Here is a 23,253-nt window from a genome sequence, read left to right as displayed (position 1 = left end):
GAGTGGAAATCACTCCAAGAGTTCGTTTGAAATTAATTGTATTCTGCTTCTTCTTTAAGCAAATACTGATTATTTTTTCATCATTTTGGTAATAATCATTCATCCCATGAGTCTCCCTGCCTCTGTTTTAGTTCAGGCTCCTTAAGCCTCAACACTATGTTAGCATCATGCTCCCACGATGCCTTGAGCCTTCAAGGGTCTCTCCACAGCTCAGTCATGGACATGGCCTCTTGCTGTTGACATCAAATTGCCCCTTCTATCACCTTAATGCTAATATAAGATGAAGCCCCATCCCAGTGGCATTGAGTTCTACAATCTGAGTCCCTCTTGTCTAAAAGCTCTTTCCTAACATACCCAGTGTGCAGAAAATAAAATGGTTGCAATGAAAACTTACACCCCTCTCCAGGGCCTATGTGTTTCTAATTCCAGGGGCCTTCCAATACCTCTGAGCTATGCTAAAATTGTTCAAGTGGTATATATATTATGTTACTACCAAAGAATTCTTGTCAATAGAAATGAAGAAACTGTCCAGGGAAGGTGTAGTTGTTTTCCCTTCTTTATGGGAAATATGCAGCAATGCTCCTGAATGCGCCTGGGTCTCAGTGTTCCAGGTTTATGAATGTCTGCTGCTACCATTTTCTTTTCTTTTATTACTTTTTGTTTATTTATTTGAAAGCAACAGACAGACACAGGAAAAAGGAGAGAGAGAACGAGAAAGAGAGAGAGAAAGAGAGAGAGAGAATGGGTGCATCAGGGCTTTCAGCCACTGCAAATGAACTCCAGATGCATGTGCCACATTGTGCATCTGGCTTATGTGGGTCCTGGGGAATTGAGCCTTGATCTAGGGTCCTTAGGCTTCATAGGTAAGTGCTTAGCCACTAAGCCATCTCTCAAGCCCAGCATTTTCTTTTGAACTGGTTGTAAAAATGTTCCTCCTTAATGACTTGAATAAAATCTTTACGCTGTTCATTTTCTATCTCTGTGAGTCATAATTTGGCCCATTTTTGAAGCTGTGACAATACATGCCTTTGGCTACAATTAAATATCTATGTGTCAGTCCCGAAAGATAATTTATAATGTCATTTCTCTGTTCAGGTCATTTGCATAAAGTATGCTATTCTACTTTCTTCTAAAATTTCTTATCTTCCTCACCATTAATACAAGTGAAAAACATCTTATTGGGGCTGGAGAGATGGCTTAGTGGTTAAGCGCTTGCCTGTGAAGCCTAAGGACCCCGGTTCGAGGCTCGGTTCCCCAGGTCCCACCACATGCACAAGGGGGCGCACGCGTCTGGAGTTCGTTTGCAGAGGCTGGAAGCCCTGGTGCGCCCACTCTCTCTCTCTCCCTCTATCTGTCTTTCTCTCTGTGTCTGTTGCTCTCAAATAAATAAATAAATAATTTAAAAAAATTATTGATTCAAGTACTTGATAAACTGTCCTCTCTACCACAGGCAGCCATATCTGATGTTGAAAACATTTATTTTGGGGAGGGGCTTGAGTTAGAACACATAAGAACATATTAGTGCTTAAGTTAGAATCTTTTCTTTTTGTACTTTTTTTTATGAGAGAGAGAAAATTGGCATACCAGGGCCTCCAGTCAGAACTTAGGTTCTTAGGGAAGACATTCTTACATCTTTGTCCACCAGTTTTGTGTGTATGTACACACACACACACACCCCACACACATGCTTTGGTACCAGGACAGTTTATTTTTATTTTTATTTATTTACTTGAGAGAGACAGACAGAGAGAGAAAGAGGCAGATAGTGAGAGAGAGAGAGAATGGGCACGCCAGGGCTTCCAGCCACTGCAAACGAACTCCAGACACGTGCGCCCCCTTGTGCATCTGGCTAACGTGGGTCCTGGGGAGTCAAGCCTCGAAGTGGGGTCCTTAGGCTTCATAGGCAAGTGCTTAATTGCTAAGCCACCTCTCTAGCCCAGGACAATTTTGTTTTAAATTTAAACCCCGACAGTTAATACAGCTGTTTAAAAGAATTCCATGGTATTAGGCATCTATAAAATGCTGCTGGGAATCTCTTTTGCCTTTATTGATTCTCCTTCATGGTCTGACTTTCTCACTAGGGGGCTGGACGTCAGAGCCATATGGCCTCACTTGCCTGTTCCATGAACTCTCACCACACTGGGGCCTCCCCATGGAAGCGTCCTGACTAGCCTGAAGTTAAAAGCTATCTGACTACAGGCTTCTTATTGCTCTCTCACACCAGACTGGGACCTGCCTTGCACATGCGAGGCAAGTACTCAACCACTGAACCATCTCTACGTTCCTTTGTCTTTTTTTTTTTTTTTTTTTTTGAGACGGGGTTAGCTCTGTAGCCGGGGCTGGTCTGGAGCTAACGTGTAGCACAGGCTGACCTTCCACTCCCATCCTCCTGCCTCAGCCTCCCAGTGGCTCAGATTACAGGCACATACCATGAAGCCTAACAATACTGTAAATTAAATAATTAGCTAATCAATATTTAAAAATTTTTTTTCGTTTATTTTTATTTATTTATTTGAGAGTGACAGAGAAAGAGGCAGAGAGAGAGAGAGAGAGAGAGAGAGAGGGAAAATGGGCGTGCCAGGGCCTCTAGCCACTGCAAATGAACTCCAGATGTGTGCGCCCCCTTGTGCATCTGGCTAACGTGGGACCTGGGGAACTGAGCCTCGAACTGGGGTCCTTAGGCTTCACAGGCAAGCTCTTAACCGCTAAGCCATCTCTCCAGCCCTCATCAATAATTTTTTATCCTTCTCCCACTCTTGCCTCAGCCTCCCAATGGCTCAGATTACAGGCACATACCATGAAGCCTAGCAAGACTTTAAATTAATTAATTAGCTAACCAATGAATTTTTTTTAATCTTTGTAGTACTGGGGATCAAATTCAGGATCTTGTGCATGCTACGCAGGCACTCTACCACTGAATTATAACCCAGACCAGGCTTATGAGTTCATGAAGGACTAAAACACAGCTCAGACCCAGTAAGCACCCAGCAAAAGAACTGGATGAAAACATGAATGAGTTCTAGTGCAGAGGCCTGGTCCTCACAGAGTGTCATTGATTCTGAAGAACTTCATCTCTTTGAAGGGATTTACCTTTACTGTCTTTTTTTCAGTTTCTTTCCCTTCAGTATACAAAGATTCAGAAGACAATTGAGGTCCTACTCTCATTGCGTTGATCCTTTGCAATTCTTTCTAATTTAAATCCAAAGGCATCCATCTACCAAACATGTATGAGCCCAGCTGCAAATGAGCTGCTACTAAAACCACACGCCTAGGCCTTCTCTGGGGAAGGAAACTCAAAACAACGGCAAGCATCCATGGTCCACTCTTATCAATCTTGCTCTTTCTTTCTCCCTTCCTCCTCCTCCTCCTCCTTCTCTCTCTCTCTGAACTGGGGATCAAACCCAGGGCCTTTTATACATGCCAGATAAGCACTCTACCACTGAATTGCATCCCAGGTCCCATCTCTGTACATTTTGAAATAAACAGATACAACATTGGAAGCATCTCACTTACTTGATCAAACTGAGGGTCTTCTCCACGCTGCAGAGATTTTGTCAGTGGCTTCTCCTATGAAGAAAAAGAAAAGGATATACAAAGATAATTACTAGAGATTTTAAAATATTATAAAAGAGATATCAATGTTTCAAACCTCCCCCTTTCACAAATGAGGAGGCACCAGGCTATCTCTTTTAGCTGGGCTGACCTTAACACAGGGCAGCTGATCTTTAGAGAGAGAGAGATAATGGGTGCATCAGGGCCTTTCAGTGGCTGTAAATGAACTCCAGACACTTGCACCCCGTTTTGTGCATGTTCAGTACTGCATGCTTGCATCACTGCGTCTGGCTACATGCATTCTCAGGCTTCACAGCCAAGCACCTTAACCACTAAGCCATCTCTCCAGTCCTCTGCCGTAATTCTTGATGCAAATGTTTCCGTTGGTGTTAGTTTTTTGAGACAGGGTCTTACTAGGTATCCCAATCCAGTCCTGAACCTTCCATTCTCCTGTCTAATCTTCTGAATGTTGGCATTATACGGTGAACCACCTCAACAAGCTCTTGGCATTGGTCTTAATAGACTAAAACACAAAGACTCTGATGTTCAGAAAACCATACATTAAAATCCCAAATTAGGTAATAACTCATATTTGTTAGAATGTATTTTGTCAAAAAGACAAACGTAGTAAAGACACAGAGAAAAAGAAAACCCAGTAAACTGTTGGCAGAAATGTCACTTAGGGGCTAGAGAGATGGCTTAGTGGTTAAGCGCTTGCCTGTGAAGCCTAAGGACCCCGGTTCGAGGCTCGGTTCCCCAGGTCCCACGTTAGCCAGATGCACAAGGGGGCGCACGCGTCTGGAGTTCGTTTGCAGAGGCTGGAAGCCCTGGGGCGCCCATTCTCTCTTTCTCCCTCTATCTGTCTTTCTCTCTGTGTCTGTCGCTCTCAAATAAATAAATAAATATTTAAAAAAAAAAAGAAATGTCACTTAGTACAGACGTTATGGAAAACAGTATGGAGGTTCCTTAAAAACAACAGCAGCAGCAGCAAAACAGAACTACCATATGAACCAACAGTTCTCCCAGAATATTCCCTAGAGAAGTGACACATCGGTATGCTGAAGAGTCTTTGCATGTCCACATCCACTGAAGCAATATCACTATATCCACGTCAAGAAACGTACCTCAACGTCCATCAGTGAACAAGTGGACGTAGGAAATGAGCTATACCTACACAGTGGGATACTACCCAGCTGCACACAGGGAATTCCTGTCCACTGGGGACAACGGGAATGAACCCGAGGGATTATGCTAAGTGATAAAGCCAGTCACCGAAAGATAAATACTACACGTTCTCACTTAGGTATGGGATCTAACAGCATCCAACTCAGGAACAGAGAGTAGAGCAATGGGCGCCAGGGGATGGTATGGCAACGAGGGGCAGGGGAAGGGGGCACGAGATGTCACGGGGTGCCGAGCTTAGTTAGACAGTCAGAAGAAGGAAGAACAGAGTTCTATTGCAAAGCCATCCGTGTATAGTTAGTAAGAGTGTGATGTGCTGTGATCTTAATGTGTCCATCAAAATTCCAGAGTTGCAACTTAGTCGCCAGGATGCTGATGCTAAGAGTTGAGGCTGCTGGGAACTGACTGGACCACGAGGCCAGACTCGCCATTGGTGGAACTGGTGCCAAGAGTGCTCACTTGTCCCCCATTATGAGAAGCTCAAGTAAGAAGCTGTCATGTGGGGCTAACGAGATGGCTCCGCAGTTAAGGTGCTTGCCTGCAAAGCCAATGGACCCAGGCTCGATTCCCTGTTACCCACATAAAGCCAGATGCACAAGGGTGTGTGTATGGCTGGAGTTCGTTTGCAGGGGCTACAGGCTCTGGGGTGCTCATATTCTCTCTTTTCCTCTCTCATAAATAAATAATAAATAAATTAAATATTTTAAAAACGGCTTAGCACTTAAGGTGTTTGCCTACAAAGACAAAGGACACAGGCTCGATTCCCCAGGACCCACGTTAGCCAGCCGCACAAGGGGGGGGGCACACACATCTGGAGTATGTTTGCAGTGGCTGGAGGCCCTGGTGTGCCCATTTTTTCTCTCTCTCTCTCTGCCAAGCAAATAAATGAATAAACCTATAAAAAATATTTTAAAAACAAAGAAGCCATCATGTGGGGAGAAGTCCCTCAACAGATACAAAGCTTTGGTATTCAAGTATCTAGAAGTGCCAGCAATCAAAATTTGTTGTTTCTAAATTACTCGGTTTATAATAATTTGTTATAACCACCTGAGTAGATTAAGATGTGCCATATACTTGAAAATTGCCAAGAAAGTAGATTTTAAATGACTTTAAAACACATGCATCTGAAGGGGTAGAAATGATAAATAATTTGATTTAAATTCACTCCCCAAAGTATACAGATATTAAAACATCATTTTGGGCTAGCGCGGTGGCTCAGTGGTGAACACCTGCCTATCAAGTGAAAGGCCCTGGGTTGGATCCCCAACAACACAAAAAAGGAAAAAGGAATCACATATATCATACATATATTTATTTTGTTAATTTATGAATTGTGAAAAAGAAACAATCTGATGCCATATGTATTCATTTTTCCCAAGGTAGGGTTTCACTGGAGTCCAGGCTGACCTGGAATTCACTATGGAGCCTCAGGCTGGCCTCAAACTCACTGTGATCCTCTACCTCACGAGTGCTGGGGCTAAAGGCGTGCACCACCACGCCTGGCCATATGTGGTTTTTAATGAAAACATAACAAACACTAAGGGATTTGGCCTTAAGATTTTATTTATCTTAGCGTTTGACAGATACTAGCGAGTTGAAAGGTCTACACTTCCGAGTCCTTAGGTGTCGAAATAGAAAAGAAAGTTTCTTTGCTAGATCGGTGTTTGGGGACATGCTATTTGTTACACATTTACTAGGTGTAACTGGAACACGTGATTCAATTTGCATGACATCGAACTACCTTCATTAGTGACACGTTCACAGATAAGACTCTTCTTAGATGACATCAGGAAGCCGTGGCGGACCCACCACCGTGACATTATATGATTTCTTATTCTTGTTCATAGTCTTTGCTCTGTGAGGGCAAAAACCCATGTGAAAGTCACATCTATATTACATTGGTCCTGAGCAGTGTAGATGCCCTAGAGAGACTTCAGTGAGCGGATCACACACTCCCACGGCTGCCTGGCTTCTCTAATCTTCTCTACTAACTGAGATGGGACATATCATATACCTTAAGGCAGGTGCAAGCGTCATTCCCACTCCTGGCTGGCCTCGAGCTTTCAGCAATCCTCCTGCCTCAGCCTCTCGAGTGCTGAGAATGACAGTTACAACCATCGTGGACTCGTTGCCACACAGCTGACGTTTTCCAAAGAGCTTATGAATCCCCTGCCTGCCCTCACCGTGGAATATAGTTTGAGAATGTGCACACACGTCAGAACAGCAGAGAATACTGTTCTTACACACCAAGAAGCCTTTGCCCTTCAAAGCCCCGTCTAGAACAACACAAGTGGAGAGTGGATCCAAAACGTCAGTGAGAAATTAAAGAAACAACAGTTTTGGCTGATAGCACAAAGAGATAAAGTCCCCAGTGAAACTGAAAAGCATTTACTGTCTGTGTAAAGGTTACAATGACATTTTCTAGTGTTCATTGTAAAACCAAGAAATACAAAAATGAAAATTAAAGAAGCGAAAAAAGCAGGTGGCACCAGGTTCCAAAACCATCCCTGGACCAGAGGGAGTGTGAGGACTTTGCTCACTCAACCACCCTTCCCTCAAGGAAGTCTTCCCGAACCAATCTCCAACACCAGCTCCACTCCCCACCCTCACAAACACGCAAAGCCTCACACATTCTTCCTTTCACAGTCTATACCGCGGCACAGAGCCACATCCCACTGTAAAGACATGATTCATGAGCCGGGCGTGGTGGCGCACGCCTTTAATCCCAGCACTTGGGAGGCAGAGGTAGGAGGATCGCTGTGAGTTCGAGGCCACCCTGAGACTCCATAGTGAACTGCAGGTCAGCCTGGGCTAGAGTGAGACTCTACCTTGAAAAACCAAAAAAAAAAAAAAAAAAAGACATGATTCACTATGACATATGCGCGGAGGATAACTCGAGTGCCACTTCTGCTTGCCAAGGTGCCCCAGACACACAGCCACCTCTGTTTGTTTTTCTCTCAGCACTGAAAAGTCACAGAACATGCTGGGCACTCGGGAGGCAGAGGAACAAGCATCGCTGTAGGTTCGAGGCCTGCCTGGGACTACAGAGTGAGTTTCAGGTCAGCCTGGGCTAGAATGGGACCCTGCCTTGAAAAACAACAATGACAGAAATGTCACAGAGCAGAGCAGGGTTTCACGTTGGCTGTGTGTCTGCCAAGCTGACAACAGGGTTTACGGTTTCTGCAAATATGCGGATCTCTGCTTTGAGTGTACATAGGTTAGTGTTACATTGGAGTAAAGCATATGTAAGGTTTACCATTTTTTAAATATTTAATTAAATTAATTTATTTATTTGAGAGAGAGAACGAGAGAGAGAATGGGTGCACCAGGGCCTCTAGCCACTGCAAACGAACTCCAGATGCATGCGTGCCCCCACCCCCATGCATCTGGATTGTGTGGGTCCTGGGGAATTGAACCTGGATCCTTCGGCTTTGCAGGTAAGTGCCCTAACCACTAAACCATTTCTCCATCCCCATTTAAAAAAATTTATAACTTTCATTTGGAACTTTAAGATACGAACATATTGCAAATTAGTCGTATTCTCATCAGGCTCTCCTCCATGTCCCTTCTCCCCTCTCCCCATTCTTCTTTTTAAAATTTTTTGTTTATTTTTATTTATTTATTTGACAGTGACAGACAGAGAGAGAAAGAGGCAGAGAGAGAGAGACAGAGAGAGAGAGAGAATGGGCATGCCAGGGCTTCCAGCCACTGCAAACGAACTCCAGACGCGTGCGCCCCCTTGTGTATCTGGCTAATGTGGGTCCTGGGAAACTGAGCCTCGAACCGGGGTCCTTAGGCTTCACAGGCAAGTGCTTAATTGCTAAGCCATCTCTCCGGCCCAGTCCCCATTCTTCTTCAGTGGGGACATCTGTAATCACTGTGGGGTTATGAATAAGTAGATGATTCAGTATCATTATATACATTTATGATAAAGTTAATCACCTCCACTATTAGTTTTTGACCTCATTTCAGGCTTGAGATTTTCAACCATGAAACACACACTCACACCCCAAATAGGCAAGAGAGTAATTCTATTTTATCTATCTTCTTAAACCACTCATGATAACAGAGCTAACATGACACCATTGGTACTTTTCAATTGGTACTTTGTACTATATCAGCAATGGTATTTATTTTACATACATTCAAAAATGAGGGGCTGAGGGGATGGCTTAGCGGTTCAGGCATTTGCCTGCAAAGCCAAAGGACCCGGGTTTGATTCCCCAGGACCCATGTTAGCCAGATGCACAAGGGGGCACAAGCGTCTGAAGTTCATTTGCAGTGACTGGAAGCCCTGGCATGCCCATTCTCTTTCTCTCCTTCTTTCTCTGTCAAATAAATAAATAAATAAAATATTTTTAAAAATGAGAATGTATCTATATGCCAACCAAAAGTGAATGCTCATCACATACACGGGCGTGCGGTCCCCTGCAATAACTCTGTAGTTGTCACCCTGGGGACCCACAGTGTGACTCTCTGTAGTTGTCACCCTGGGGACCCACAGCGTGACTCCCTTTCCATCACCACTGAAAAGAGGATCCTGCTGCTATGGGGGGATGAAGGTGACCAGGTTCAGCCACATCCCGGAACTTCCCATGCCCTAAGGTAATTATTTTCCCACTACAAATGGTGGAAAGCTGGTGTGGACAAGACTTCATGCTTGCACATTTTCACATACGTGTGGAAGAAGCAATGCTGCAAGGCAGGCAAAGCTGATAGGATACGTTATTGCCATCCGCAGTACTCAGGCCATGAGCCAAGAATGTGGGCTTGAAGCCTCAGGCAGAATAACATACTAAGTTTTCCTGCCTTAACAATTTGTATTCAAGTATGCTGTCTTAATCATATTCTTTTTTTAAATAGTTATATTTATTTATTTAACAGAGAAAGAGGGAGAGAGAGAGAGAGAGAGAGAGAGAGAGAGAGAGGGGGAGGGAGAGGCACAATGGGTGCACCAGGGCCTCTAGCTACTGCCAACGAACTCCAGATGTGTCCGCCCCTTGTGCATCTGGCCAACATGGGTCCTGGGGAATTGAACCTAGGTCCTTTGGCTTTGCAAGCAAGTGCCTTAACCGCTAAGCCATCCCACCAGCCCATCATCCATCTCTCTAAATTTTTTTTTGTTTATTTATTTATTTGAGAGCAACAGACAGACAGAGAGAGAAAGAGGGAGGGAGGGAGAAAGGGACAGAGGGGAAGGGAGAGGGAGAGGGAGAGAATGGGCACACCAGGGCCTCCAGCCACTGCAAAAGAACTCCAGATGCATGTGCCACCTTGTGCACCTGGCTTATGTGGGTCCTGGGGAATTGAGCCTCGAACCTGGGTCCTTACGCTTTAGAGGTAAGCGCTTAACCACTAAGCCATTTCTCTAGCTATCATCCAGCCCTTTTTGATATAAGGTCTGTCATTGGCCTAGAGCTTGCCAATTAGGCTCTACTCATTGGCTGGCCAGTCATCCCCAGAGATCTGCCTGTCTCCACTTCCCCAAAGCAGGGCTGATAAGGGTGTGCCGCCGTGACCGGCTCTCTTCACAGGGCTTCTGCAGATAGAACTCAGGTCCTCAGGCTTGCACTTTGCTGACAGAACGAACTGTCTCCCCGATCCTTGCCAATCCCCTTCTACAAAGTTACTACAAAGTGTGCACCTTCTCTGAACAGTGATTAAAATAACCCGTTAAAAGAAAGCATTGCGGGGCTGGAGAGATGGTTTAGTGGTTAGGTGCTTGCCTGTGAATCCTAAGGACCCTGGTTCGAGGCTCGATTCCCCAGGACCCACGTTAGCCAGATGCACAAGGGGGTGCATGCATATGGAGTTCGTCTGCAGTGGCTGAAGGTCCTGGCGCACCCATTCTCTCTCTCTCTCTTTCTGCCTCTTTCTCTCCTTGTCTGTCACTCTCAAATAAATAGATATAAAAAATAAAATAAAAATGAAAGCATTACATATATGAAGCAAGTGGCAACTTGAACTATGATTGGATATTTGATGATACTAAGGGATCATGGATGTTTCCAGATACGTTATCTCTTTAGAGCCACATCCTGAAATGCTTAGGGATGAGACAGCAAGGCTTCTAGTGTATTTGGCCCTCTGTTCTGTACCTGAGACCATCCACAAGTTCAACCAGCTGTACACTGAAAATATTTGAAACAAACTGTACCAAATATGTACACACCAACTGTTTTGATTTTAGAACATGTTTTACAGTATGTCATGTGCCGTAAGTCTTAAAAAAGAAGATCTAATCAGGGCGTGGTGGCACACACCTTTAATCCCAGTGCTCGGGAGGCAGAGGTAGGAGGATCACCATGAGTTTGAGGCCATAGTGAATTCTAGGTCAGCCTGGGCTACAGGGAGACCCTACCTTGAAAAGCCCAAAGAACAAATATCTAAATTATATTGGAAATTGGGCATGGTGGCACATGCTTCTAATTTCAGTACTCAGGGCTCTGAGGCAGAAGGATCAAGAATTCAAAGTTAGTCTAGGTTACACACTGAGAACCTATCTCTAAAACATGATGAAATAAAGTATAATGAGCTAAAATAAAAATAAATGCATACAGGAGGACATGTGCAGATTCTATGTAAACACATCATTTTCTCCTCCTCCTCCTCCTCCTCCTCCACCTCCTCCTCCTCCTACTCCTCCTCCTCCTCCTCCTCCTCCTCCTTCTTCTTCTTCTTTTTTGAGGTAGGGTCTCATTCTACTCTAGACTGATTGACTTTGTAGTCCAAGGCTGACCTCAAACTCACAGCAATCCTCCTACATCTGCCTCCCAAGTGCTGGAGTTAAAGGAGTGTGCCATCATAACCAGCCATAATTTTCTTTCTTTTTTTTTTTTCTTTTAAGAAAAACATTTAATTTATTTTCAAGGAAGGGGGCAGGTGGAGGAGAGAAAACACATCAGGGCCTCTTGCCACTACAACTCCAGACACATAAGCCACTTTGTGCATCTGGCTTTACATGTGTACTGGGGAATCGAACCTAGGCTGTCAGACTTTGTAAACAAGTGCCTTTAACCACTGAGCCATCTCTCCAGTCCCATTTTCTACAAGCGACTTGAACATATGTGGACTTTTGTATTGGGGAGGGGATGTGTGGTTGGTCTTGGACACACTCTACTGTGAATACTGAAGGATAACCATATTTGTTTCAAATAATACTGGAGGCATATACAGGGAGTGCGCAACAAATTAGCCACGACTGACCACTGTCTGAAATGGTCACCTGGTGTACTGTGTCATTTGTTTATGATTGAATTCTCCAAAATAAAAATAGTAACTAATATAGCCATGATACAGCAACTTCTTTTACTACTGAGTTTTCAAGAAGTCATACAATGTTTTATTTTTAAAGATGGTACAAGCTGTTCTCAAAACCTACTTCAATAGCACTTATCCGATATGTCATCAGATAGCTTGGTGTCAAGCACTTTGCCTGCTATATGAGAAGCCAGCTATAGTTCTCAGGAGCCCCTTTTCTTCTCCTGATGTCTAGTCCTCTGAGGGGCATCTCGCCTATCCTGAAGGCTTCCATAGGGGTTTCCAGTGGATGTGAGCAGGGCTCCACCTGTGTATGCTGCACTAGGGAGCTCCCACCTCCTCCACCCTCCCCTTAAGATGCTCGAAAGCTCTTTGTGTCCAAATTTACCTAAGAAGGGTTGAGGGAAGACATGGACATCTGCCCCAATTTCCAAACCATTTCAGTGTGCGCTAGCTGCATTGAAACTTCCCAGCCTTTTCATATTAGACACCGCTGTAACCTCCAAGAGGAGAGACGGCCTATCAGGACAGGTCCCAGACAACCAGAAGACTAGAGAGACTCTTGTGTATTCAAGGTGGGTTTATCTGAGGGAAACAAGGAACTCATTCACTAAATCACTATGTACTTCTGACTTTTCAAGTGGTGCCCCCAAATTCCAAATGTGAGCCATACAGGCCAGGAGTTCAGGATGCTAGGAAGATTCAAGTTATCCTGTCTTCAGGGATAGGAAAATATATATGTTCAACCCAACAATGTCACGGAATTCACAAGTGGTTATTCAATTTGTTATGCATATCACCAACACTGTTGAAGATGTTATTCTAAATTTTTTTGTTTATTTTTATTTATTTATTTGAGAGCTACAGACAGAGAGAGAAAGAGGCAGAGAGAGGGAGAGAGAATGGGCATGCCAGGGCCTCCAGCCACTGCAAACAAATTCCAGACGCGTGTGTCCTCTTGTGCATCTGGCTAAAGTGGGTCCTGGGGAATCGAACCTCGAACCTGGATCCTTAGGCTTCACAGGCAAGCGCTTAACCGCTAAGCTATCTCTCCAGCCCTTGAAGATGCTATTCTAGTATCTCTTAGTTATCACAGTAGTTTAAAAGTGCCAGAAATTTAGAATTTTGAAGACCTGATAATGGTTCTCAGTCTCATCTATAATCTGTAAGACTTTTTACCCTAAGCTCCAGTTACCTTTTAGGCAAGAAAAAAAAAAAAAAAAAAAGGGAAAATACCAATCCACCTCAGAGGATTGAGAAGATGCATGGCATGAAGCAGTCACTCACTGTTGCCATTGCCACTGGGGGAATTTCTTTTACTGTTGTTATTTAACATCATGGAAGTAGGTAAGATGGAGATGCATGCCTTTTTCTTCTATTACGTCTGGAGCTGCAACCAGTTCCATATATTTGCCTGGGCAGCAGATATTCCCACTTACATTGAGACTGGGTGCTCAACTTGCTGGAAGGTGCCACGTGTAACCAGAAAGTTGCATTGTAGAAAATATAAAGGAAAAATTACAAAATGCAACTGTCCATCCAGGCATGGTGGCACACACCTTGAATCCCAGCACTTGGGAGGCACAGGTAGGAGGATTGCCATGAGTTTGAGGCCAACCTGAGACCACCAAGTGAACTCCAGGTCAGCCTTGGCTAGAGACCCTACCTTGAAAAAGAAAAAAAAAAAAAAAAAAAAAAGAAGGAAAAATTACAAAGAGTAACTGTTCATTCAGGAATGGTGACACACACCTTTAATCCCAGCACTTGGGAGACAGAGGTAGGAGGATGGCCATGAGTTCGAGGCCACCCTGAGACTATGTAGTGAATTTCAGGTCAGCCTGGGCTAGAGCAAGACCCTACCTTGAAAAACCAAAAAGAAAAAAAGAGTAACTGTCATCAAAAACAAAAACTCCTAACATTCTTACAATGGTTTAATCTCAGTAGGTAATTTAGATGGACTGCGTAATGTAATGACGGGTGGCTATAAAAAGAAACAAGACAACAGCAACAATAACAAAACAGCCAACCAGTAGATTTTGCAAGTCTTGAAGCTACATTGTTTTTGATGATAAGAACACGTTTATATATAGTTAACCAGCAGCTCTGCATGCTATCAATGGAGAAGATTTTACTATAATGTTTGGTCTGAGTTAGCAAAGAAATTTCCAAACTAATTTCTGATCGGGATCTCCCTTCTTTACCAGACCCAGAGGATGCTGAGCTGTGTGCTGCCTCATCACCATGGTGACAGTGTCCTTCAGAGCACAGGGACAGGGCCCCGGCGACCTCAGCACCGCTAAAACCTCCCATCCAGCGCTATCAGCTCGCTGCCGCAGACACACGACGGTAGTCTGAACCAAAGAAAAGTGGAGCCCTGAACAGTTTGGTGACTGTCATTTTTTTTCTGCTCAGATCTTTGTGGTGCCTTTGAGTCGCCTTTGAAAATATACCTGAGAAGCGAAAGTACACCCGGCTCTGAACCAGTGACCTTTTTTTAAATTTATTTTTATTTTTTGGACCCAAATCACTCCCCATGGTATGGGGCAGCCAGGGGCCCTAGGCATGAATTGTCTCGACGACGTAGTACATTGTCTGCTGTGTAGCTCATCAGCTTCTGGCCAAGAACCCCCTCGATGCCTGGCTTAGTCTGCCCACAGTAATGACGGGTCTTGCACGCCACATCCGAACGGGTTCTAGCGAGAACTAATGAGGCACACTTAAAACCCCTGGAGACCTGTAGATGTGTGCCTGCAGAAACAGACCCAACTGTTTCCCCCTGAATTTCCTATTGTGAATAAAGCGAGTTTCTGTAAGCAGAACAACATATGCTCATTTTTACTCAAAACGTTGGGTAAAGCAACTCAAGAACAAGAGAGTGGAATAGACCATCTGAGCTTGCAGCGGTCAGCAGGTCAGATGCTGTGCAGGAAGCTATGATATGAAACACGGAGGCAAGGCAAAGCCATTGTGCTATTTTAGAACCACTTCTAAGTTAAAAAAAAAAAGTATTTCTGTGCACATGGGGGGTATGTATGGACAAGCATGCCATGGTAGGTGTGTGGAGGTCAGAGGTCAACTTTGAGGTATCTGTACTGCAACTTTTTGTTTGTTTGTTTGTTTGTTTTGCTTTTTCAAGGTAGGGCCTCACTCTAGCACAGGCTGACCTGGATTTCACTATGGAGTCTCAGGGTGGCCTCAAACTCAAGGTGATTCTCCTACTTCTGCCTCCCTAGTGCTGGGGTTAAAGGCGTGAGCCACTACGCCTGGCTTCCAACGTTTTGAAGACAGAGTCTCATCACTTGCCCAATGGCAAGAAACTTCCAGATTCCAAAGGAATATCAATCAGACTGGCTGGCTTGCAAGCTGCGGATCTTTGTGGCTTTGCTTTTCCTTATACCAGTTGCATTGGAATCACAGACGCACACTCCACTTGATATCCAACTTTACATGGTTGCTGGGAAATTGAGCCTGGGCTGGCATGTTCTGTAAGCAAGTCCCTTTAAACACTGAGCCATCTCCCCAGCCCAGCACTCATTTTTAAATTTATTAATTTATTTTTAATTTTTTTTTTAACTTTAATTTTATTTTAGGGAGACAGAGAGAATTGGTGCACCAGGGTCTCAGCCACCTAGTGGGCATGTGTGATCTTGCCTCACCTTTGGGTGTCTGGCTTACATGGGATCCGGAGAGTCAAAGGTGGGTCCTTGGGATTTGCAGGAAAGTGTCTTAAACGGTAAGGCATCTCTCCAGCCCCTCGCACTTATTATTTAAAGTAAAGGTTCCTGAGGTAATCTATCTCACTTGCAATTGGCTCTGGTCATTTCAGTGGAGCCCATCTCTCTGCCAAACTTAACAATCCTGAGAACACCTTCTTCATTCAAACACTGGAGGGGAAACTTCAACTACACTCAATTGCAAAGTTAGTCTTCAGTGTAGCTGAACCCAAAAAAAAAAAAAAAAAAAAAAAAAATCAAAAGGCTCTCACGGGCACTCTTCTTTTCCTTTCTTTTCTGTCTACAACAGCTACCAAGAAACAAGAGATACAATTTCCTATCATTTGTTTCTGGGTTATGATCTATTTTATTGGTATGTTTTTTATTTTATTTGTCCAAACATATTGTTCTAGCTGGGCATGCTATGTTCAATAAACGGACCATTACCTCATCTGGCTGGAACGTGCTCTTGTCCTTGGGTCCTTGCTCCATGGGCAGCTCTGCACAGCCCGTCTTCATTTATCCCCTCTCCGGCTCTTCTCTCAGGCGCCAACACGTTCAAACCCTGGTCATCTTGGTGCCTTGCCCCGCTTACTTCACCCCCTCCTCTGGCTGCGACTTCTTTTTATGTCTCTCTTCTATTCAATTCTCTAGTGAGTGTTCTGTACATCTGTCATCCCCTCAGTTCTTGCTTCAACCATTGCAATTTGGCTTTTCTCTCAGCACTAAAAATAGAGCCCCCAGGGATCCCCGGAATTTTCCAAATGGGAGCTGTTTCTCAGTACTTTTCTCCCTGGACCTTCAGCTGCAACGAGACATTGCTCATCATTCTTTTCTTTCCTCTTGAGTCCCTCCGCTTCTGGTCAGCTGCCCCTTTGCCCCTCTTGTCATTTCTTTTGTTGGCCTTCATAAGGCTTTTCCTCCTTAATATTCACATTCTCTAAGGCTAAACCACCTTGAGGACAAACCTCCTGGAACATTACAACTCCACCTCCCTAAGTGATTATATAATTGACAAGTTAAGTAGACATGCTCAAAGGCATCAGATAATATCACCAAATCATAAAAATCTCTAAATTCAGAACACATATATAAAATCACAGTAGAAGATATCTGGGCTGGGGAGATGGCTCGATCAGTAAGAAGCTTGCCACTCAAGTGTGAGAGCTGGAGTTCAGATCCTCCGCACCCAGATAAATGCCAGCTAAGTATGATAGTCTACCTGTAATCCCAGAGTGGAGACAGGTGGATTCCTGGGGTAAAGTAGCCAGCTGAACTAACTGATCAGTGAGTGCTGGGTTCAGGTGAGAGACTTTGTCTCAATAAATAAGACAGAGAACAATGACTTCAGTCTCTGGCCTACACACATACATGTGTCCCTATACTGATGCAAATATACATATAAACACACACATACCATATACACATCAACACCTAAAAGCCCAATAAACTACGTCATACAATTTCTAGAAAGACCTGTAGACATCAGATGCATGCCAGTTAGAACTGCTATAATAAGGGCTTAGTGGTTCAAGTGCTTGCCTGTAAAGCCAAATAATCCAAGTTCAATTCCCCAGGACCCATGTAAGCCAGCTGCACAAGGTAGCACATGCATGTGGAGTTTGTGTGCAGTGGCTGGAGGCCCTGCTGTGCCCATTCTCTCTCTCTCTGTCTCTCCCCCAAATAAATATAAAAAAATTTGCTACAATGAAACAGTCCTGCTGTTAAAAATCATATTGATAACTTTTAAGAATGTAAAATGTTATTTGGAAATGTAGCCACATTATTATTAAGAACATAGACTCCTCAGAAGTTAAGGTGCTTGCCTGCAAAGCCTAACGACCCGGGTTCAATTCCCCAGTACCCACATAAAGCCAGGTGCATGAAGAAGCGCATGCATCTGGAGTTTATTTGTAGCAGCTGGAGGCCCTGGTGCACCTATTCTTTCTGTCTCTCTTCTATCTCTCTCTTCTTGCAAATGAATAAAATAAAATAAGAAAGATATGCACTTTAAAAAAGAGCCTTCAAAACTTACCACTATGCAATTATTTATTTTGGGTCTAAGGATTGAACCCAGGGCTTCATGCTCTACCACTGAATGACACCACCAGCTCCTATGTCAGTATAACTGAATACAATTTTTGGCATTTTCTGATACTATAAAATGTGATGATTGCTTTCATACGATCTCTTCTTTGTGTTAAAAATGATGCTTCTGTCAGTTCTCATAAGAAGTACAAACAGCCAAGTAATACATTAAAATTTTTTTCTACATCATTAGCCATCAGGGAAATATAAATAAAAACCACAGTGAGATTCCATGTTGTCTGAGTCAGTATGGCTTTCATCAACAGAAAACAACTGCTGCTGGCGAGGCGCAATTGTTGCAAAAGGCGCCCCTCTACGTTGTTAGTGGGAATGTAAATTAGGGTAGGCACAATGGGAATAGGATAGCAGGTCCTCAAGAAACGAAAACTGGGCCAGGCGTGGTGGTGTTTGCTTTTAATCCCAGCACTAGGGAGCTGAGGTAGGAGGATCGCCGTGAGTTGAAAGCCAGCCTGAGACTGCATAGTGAATTCTAGGTCAGCCTGAGATAGAGTGAGACCCTACCTTGAAACTCCCCCCCCTACACACAAAATAGAAACCCTTCAAGCAGAATTATCATGTGATCCACATAGACTGCTCCTAGGTAAACACCCAAGGAATCTAAGTCAACATCGACAGAGATACCCATATGCCCCAACTTTCTGTAGGACTATTAACAGTAGCCAAGAAATGGAACCAGACTGTGTGTACACTGTGGATGAAGGTGAAGAAAATGTGGTGTGTACGTAATGGAGTTTTATTCAGCTATAAAGACAAGTGAAACTACGTCGTGTGCAGGAAAACATGGAATTGGTGATCATGTTAAATCAAATGAGCCAGACTTAGAGGACAGATATTGCAAGTTTTCACGTATCAAATCTAGCTGGAATTTACATGTTCTTGAACATGTATACATGTATGACAGATGTGCACATGTAGATAAAAGGACATAAAAGTGGAAAGGGGACTACTGAAGAGAAAAGGAACCAGTGGGGAAAGAAATTAATAGACAAGAGAGAGTAATGGAATCATTTTAATCAAAGGATACATACATGGATAAAAATATTGTCATGAAGGCCATAATTTTATATAATGAGTTTAAAGTAATCAAATGGTATCTCTGGATATTATAAACAGAAGCAAATAATTTTAAAAAAGAGGGCTGGGGCAATGGCTTAGTGGTTAAGTGCTTGCCTGTGAAGCCTAAGGACCCCGGTTCGAGGCTCGATTCCCCAGCACCCACGTTAGCCAGATGGACAAGGGGGCGCACGCGGCTGGAGTTCATTTGCAGTGGCTGGAGGCCCTGGCACGCCCATTCTCTCTCTCTCTCTCTCTCTCTCTCTGTTTTTCTCTCTCTGTCTGTCACTCTCAAATAAATAAATAAATATATTTTTTTAAAAGAACTAGATTGAAAATAAGTTCTGGAGCAATTTCTACCTAGTTTTAAAAACATGTTTATTTATTTGAGAGAGAGAAAGAATGAGCACACCAGTGCCTCCTGCCTCTGTAAACAACTCCAGATACATGTGCCACTTTGTGCATCTGGCTTTACGTGGGGATTGGGGAATTGAACCCAGAACATCAGCCTTTGCAACCAAGCTCCTTTAACTGCTGAGCCATCTTCCCAGTCCTCTATCTGTTTTATAATTTTTATTTAGAGAGAGAGCAAGAAAAAAATCAGAAAGGGCAGAGAGAGAGAGAGAGAGAAGAAGAAGAAGAGAGAGAAAATGGGCAAGCCAGAGCCTTCAGCCACTACAGAAGAAGTCCAGACAATGTGCCACCTTGTGCATTTGGTTTATGTGGGTCCTGAGGAATCAAACCGAGGCCCTTTGGCTTTGCAGGCAAATGCCTTAAGCGCTAAGAGCTGGTGTAGGTTTGGTCTTAAGGCTTGATGAGTTTCATGGCACATTCGTGCTGGATGTGCCACAGGCTTTGACATCCTGCATTCTTTGAGGATTTCCTACTCTAAGAAACTAGCGTGCTTACTTTGAGTTGGGGTTCAGTCTTTAAAGTAGACATTCCCTTCGCGTTTTCTTTCTTGTCAGCAAACCAGCTCGATCATGCTGTGTTGTTTTTCAGCCTGTGTTCCACAGCGACACAGTTATGATCTCGATGAATTATCACCATTTCCGCCAGCCCACCCGTCTCCCAGCTTGTGCAAGTCCAGTGTCTGAGAGACCCTTCTTACCACTGACCGGTGAGTGGTTTGTGAGCAAGGCTTACCCCGGCCAAGCAAACCTGTCCTCACAAAACTTTTCACCCTGAAGGGACTTTGAGGTTCCAGAAGCCTGAGGGAGACAGGCACTGCTCGGTGGCTGTCGCAGTCTCTGCTGAGGACAATGTGACAATGCGGTGGGTGTGGTACCTTCTAGAATCACCTGTCGGTGCCTTTCCTCAGATTTCAAAGTCGAAAGCACTTTCTCCTTCTTTGTCAGGTGAGTGAATTGCTTCTTCCTGTTGACATTTCATACCCATACACTGGCCAGTGCCTGAAAGCAGATTCCATTGCAGGTCCTCACAGGGACCGTGGAGGATTAAATGAGGGTGGCTTCAACAAGCCATGTGGGTTTTTTTTTTCTCTCATGTGTACAAGTGTATGCATGTGTCTGTTCATATATGTGTGGGGTGCACATGCACGTCAGTGTGCCTAGGAGGCCTGAGGTAAACACTGGGTATATCCTACTATCTATCTATCTATCTATCTATCTATCTATCTATCTATCTATCTATCTATCTATCTATTTTAGAGAGAGAGAGAAAGAGAGAGAGAGAATTGGCACACCAGGGCCTCAGTCACTGCAACTGAACTCCAGAGGCTTGCGCCACCTAATGGGCACGTGAGACCTTGCACTTGCCTCACTTTTGTGCAACTGGCTTACCTGGGATCTGGAGAGTCAAACATGGGCCCTTTGTCTTCGCAGGCAAGCACCTTAACCACTAAGTCATCTCTCTAGCCCACATTTATTGAGATAGGATCTCTTACTGAACTCAGAGCTTCCTGATTTGTCTAGTCTAGCTAGCCAGAAATTTCTTGCCCCTGCATTCCCATCACTGGGATACAGTTGTATGCCATCAGGTCAGGAATTTTCTACGGGTGCTGGGGATCTGAACTCAGGTTCTCATGCTTATGTAGCAAGCACTTTACCCCCTGAGCCATCTTCCCAGCCCAAGCCTTATCTTATTTCTATTTATATATTATTTTATATGCAGAGATTACATATTATGATTTATACTACATATGATGTAATATTTATTATTATGTTAATTACATATGATACATTATTATATATAGGTATATCTATTTCTGCAAAGATGCAGAAATTTGTACTTTATTTCTTCTGTTGTATACATTAGCACTACAAGTGGCCACCTGACCACTCTCATCTCCTAGAAAACAAGAATGGCTCCCATTTAAGTGACTGTGCCACAAGCAAGATCACTAGCAATATGATGACAAAACAAATAAAATTCCTGTTTTCAGTACCAGACATGGATGCCCCCTTTGTGAGCAGGCCTCAGATCCAATCAGAGAGCAGTTAGTTACCCCCATAACTTACATGCCGCTAGTGCATCAGCGAGCAAATCCTGCCTGGCTGCTCGGTTTTACAGTTTTCAGGATTCACTGGTTGAGACATGTCTATACTGCTCTCCAAGGCTCAGGGAATATCACAGAAGACAGGGTAGAAAGAACGTAAGAGTCAGAGGATGGAAAGGAGTACTTTGGGGCACTGTCCCCCAGAAATGAACTGACCAGGGCACTCATGCCCTCACAGTGGTTGTCACTGCCCCCACAAGAGCTGCACACATCTCAGCCCATTAACATTTGTTTTTTTGAGGTAAAGTCTCACTCTAGCCCAGGCCATCCTGAAGTTCACTATGTAGTTTCATGATGGCCTCGAACTCACAGCGATCCTCCCGCCTCTGTCTCCCAAGTGCTGGAATTAAAGGCAAGAACCACCAAGTCTGGATTCCCATTAACATTTTGACATGTAGAATGGAGAAGGACAAAAAGAACGAGGCATCCAGGGGCTGGAGAGATTTCTTAGTGGTTAAGGCCTTTGCCTGCAAAGCCAAAGGACCCAGGTTTGATTCCCCAGGGCCCACATGAGCCATATGGACAAGGTGGTGCATGTGTCTGGAGTTCATTTGCAGCAGCTGCAGGCCCTGGGGTGCCCATTCTCTCTCTCAAATAAATAAAATAAATTAAAAATAAATAAATAAAGTTTATTTTTTACAAAAACAAAAGAATGAGCCATCCAAACGGAAGGACAACTTTGAAAGAGGAATGGTGATAAAAGAGGGTAATAGGAAGGGCTTATGATTTAATTACAAAATAGTCATGTATTAAAAGTCTTAATTAAAAAAAAAATCTGGTTTCAGCCAGCCTGGGAAAACGTTGAAAATTCTAAACATTTTGGAGCTTTCTTTACTTACTTGATTGGACAGTTTATCTAACTAGCCTCTTAGCGTGAGCTTATGGAGAAGATGATGGTCTATGACTACAGTGACAGATGAGGAGAACACTGTAAGGAGAGGGCACGTTCTGAAACTGAGTCAGACTGGTAAGAGTCTACCTGACTTGTCATCTGCTGGTGCAGTGGTGGTGGGGCAGACTAGCATGTCTGTGAATAATGAGGTACCCTCAGATGCCCCAAGGGAGAGGCTGAGATCAATGTCTTTTGTATTCAGCACATTACAGGGCACTGATCTACTACATATAAAGAACAGAGAAAGATCCCTTATGAATCTAGAGGTTATCAAGAGGACCTACAGGACACAAGTTCCTATAAAGACACTCCTTTACAAGAGACACTTTTATTTATTTATTTGCAAGCAGAGAGTGATAGAGAGAAGAGAGACAAAGAGAATGGGTGCAGCAGGGCCGGCAGGTGCTGCCAATGAACTCCAGATGCATGTGCCTCTGGCTTTACATGGGTACTGGGGAATGGAACTCAGGTCGCTAAAGTATGTGGTCAAGTACCTAACTACCGAGCTATCTCTCTAGCCCTAAGACATTTTTAAAATTTTTAAAAAATTTTTATTTATTTATTTGAGAGTGACAGATAGAGAGAGAAAGAGGCATATATATAGAGAGAGTGGGCCCATTAGGGCCTCCAGCCACTGCAAACGAACTCCAGACGCGAGTGCCTCCTTGTGCATCTGGCTAACGTGGGTCCTGGCGATTTGAGCCTCGAACTGGGGTCCTCAGGCTTCATAGGCAAGCGCTTAACCACTAAGCCATCTCTCCAGCCCAAAACATTTTTTATTATTTAATTTTATTTATTTATTTGCAAGCAGAGAGAGAGAGAGAGAGAGAGATGAGAGAGATGAGACAGAGAAAGAGAAAATGGGCATGCTGTGCCTCTAGCCACTGCAAACAAACTCCAGACACATGTGCCCCTTGTGCATCTGGCTTTGTGGGTCCTGGGGAATTGAACCTGGGTCCTTTGGCTTTGTAGGC

At 43.9% G+C, this 23,253-nt stretch overlaps 1 protein-coding gene across 7 annotated transcripts in view; it reads right to left on the bottom strand.

Moving 5' to 3' along the window:
* Fry (FRY microtubule binding protein) overlaps positions 1 to 23,253 on the bottom strand; it is a 472,955-nt gene that overhangs the window by 207,437 nt on the left and 242,265 nt on the right. For all 7 annotated transcript variants that reach the window (XM_045154946.1, XM_045154947.1, XM_045154942.1 and 4 more), the window contains one exon: positions 3,514 to 3,567. In XM_045154946.1, coding sequence (XP_045010881.1) covers positions 3,514 to 3,567 — 54 coding nt within the window. The remainder of the gene's footprint in view (positions 1 to 3,513; positions 3,568 to 23,253) is intronic.

This window comes from Jaculus jaculus, chromosome 7 (assembly GCF_020740685.1).
Source record: "Jaculus jaculus isolate mJacJac1 chromosome 7, mJacJac1.mat.Y.cur, whole genome shotgun sequence".
NCBI lineage: Eukaryota > Metazoa > Chordata > Mammalia > Rodentia > Dipodidae > Jaculus > Jaculus jaculus.
Note: the sequence above shows the minus strand (reverse complement) of the source record. Positions and strands in the feature narration are given on the sequence as shown.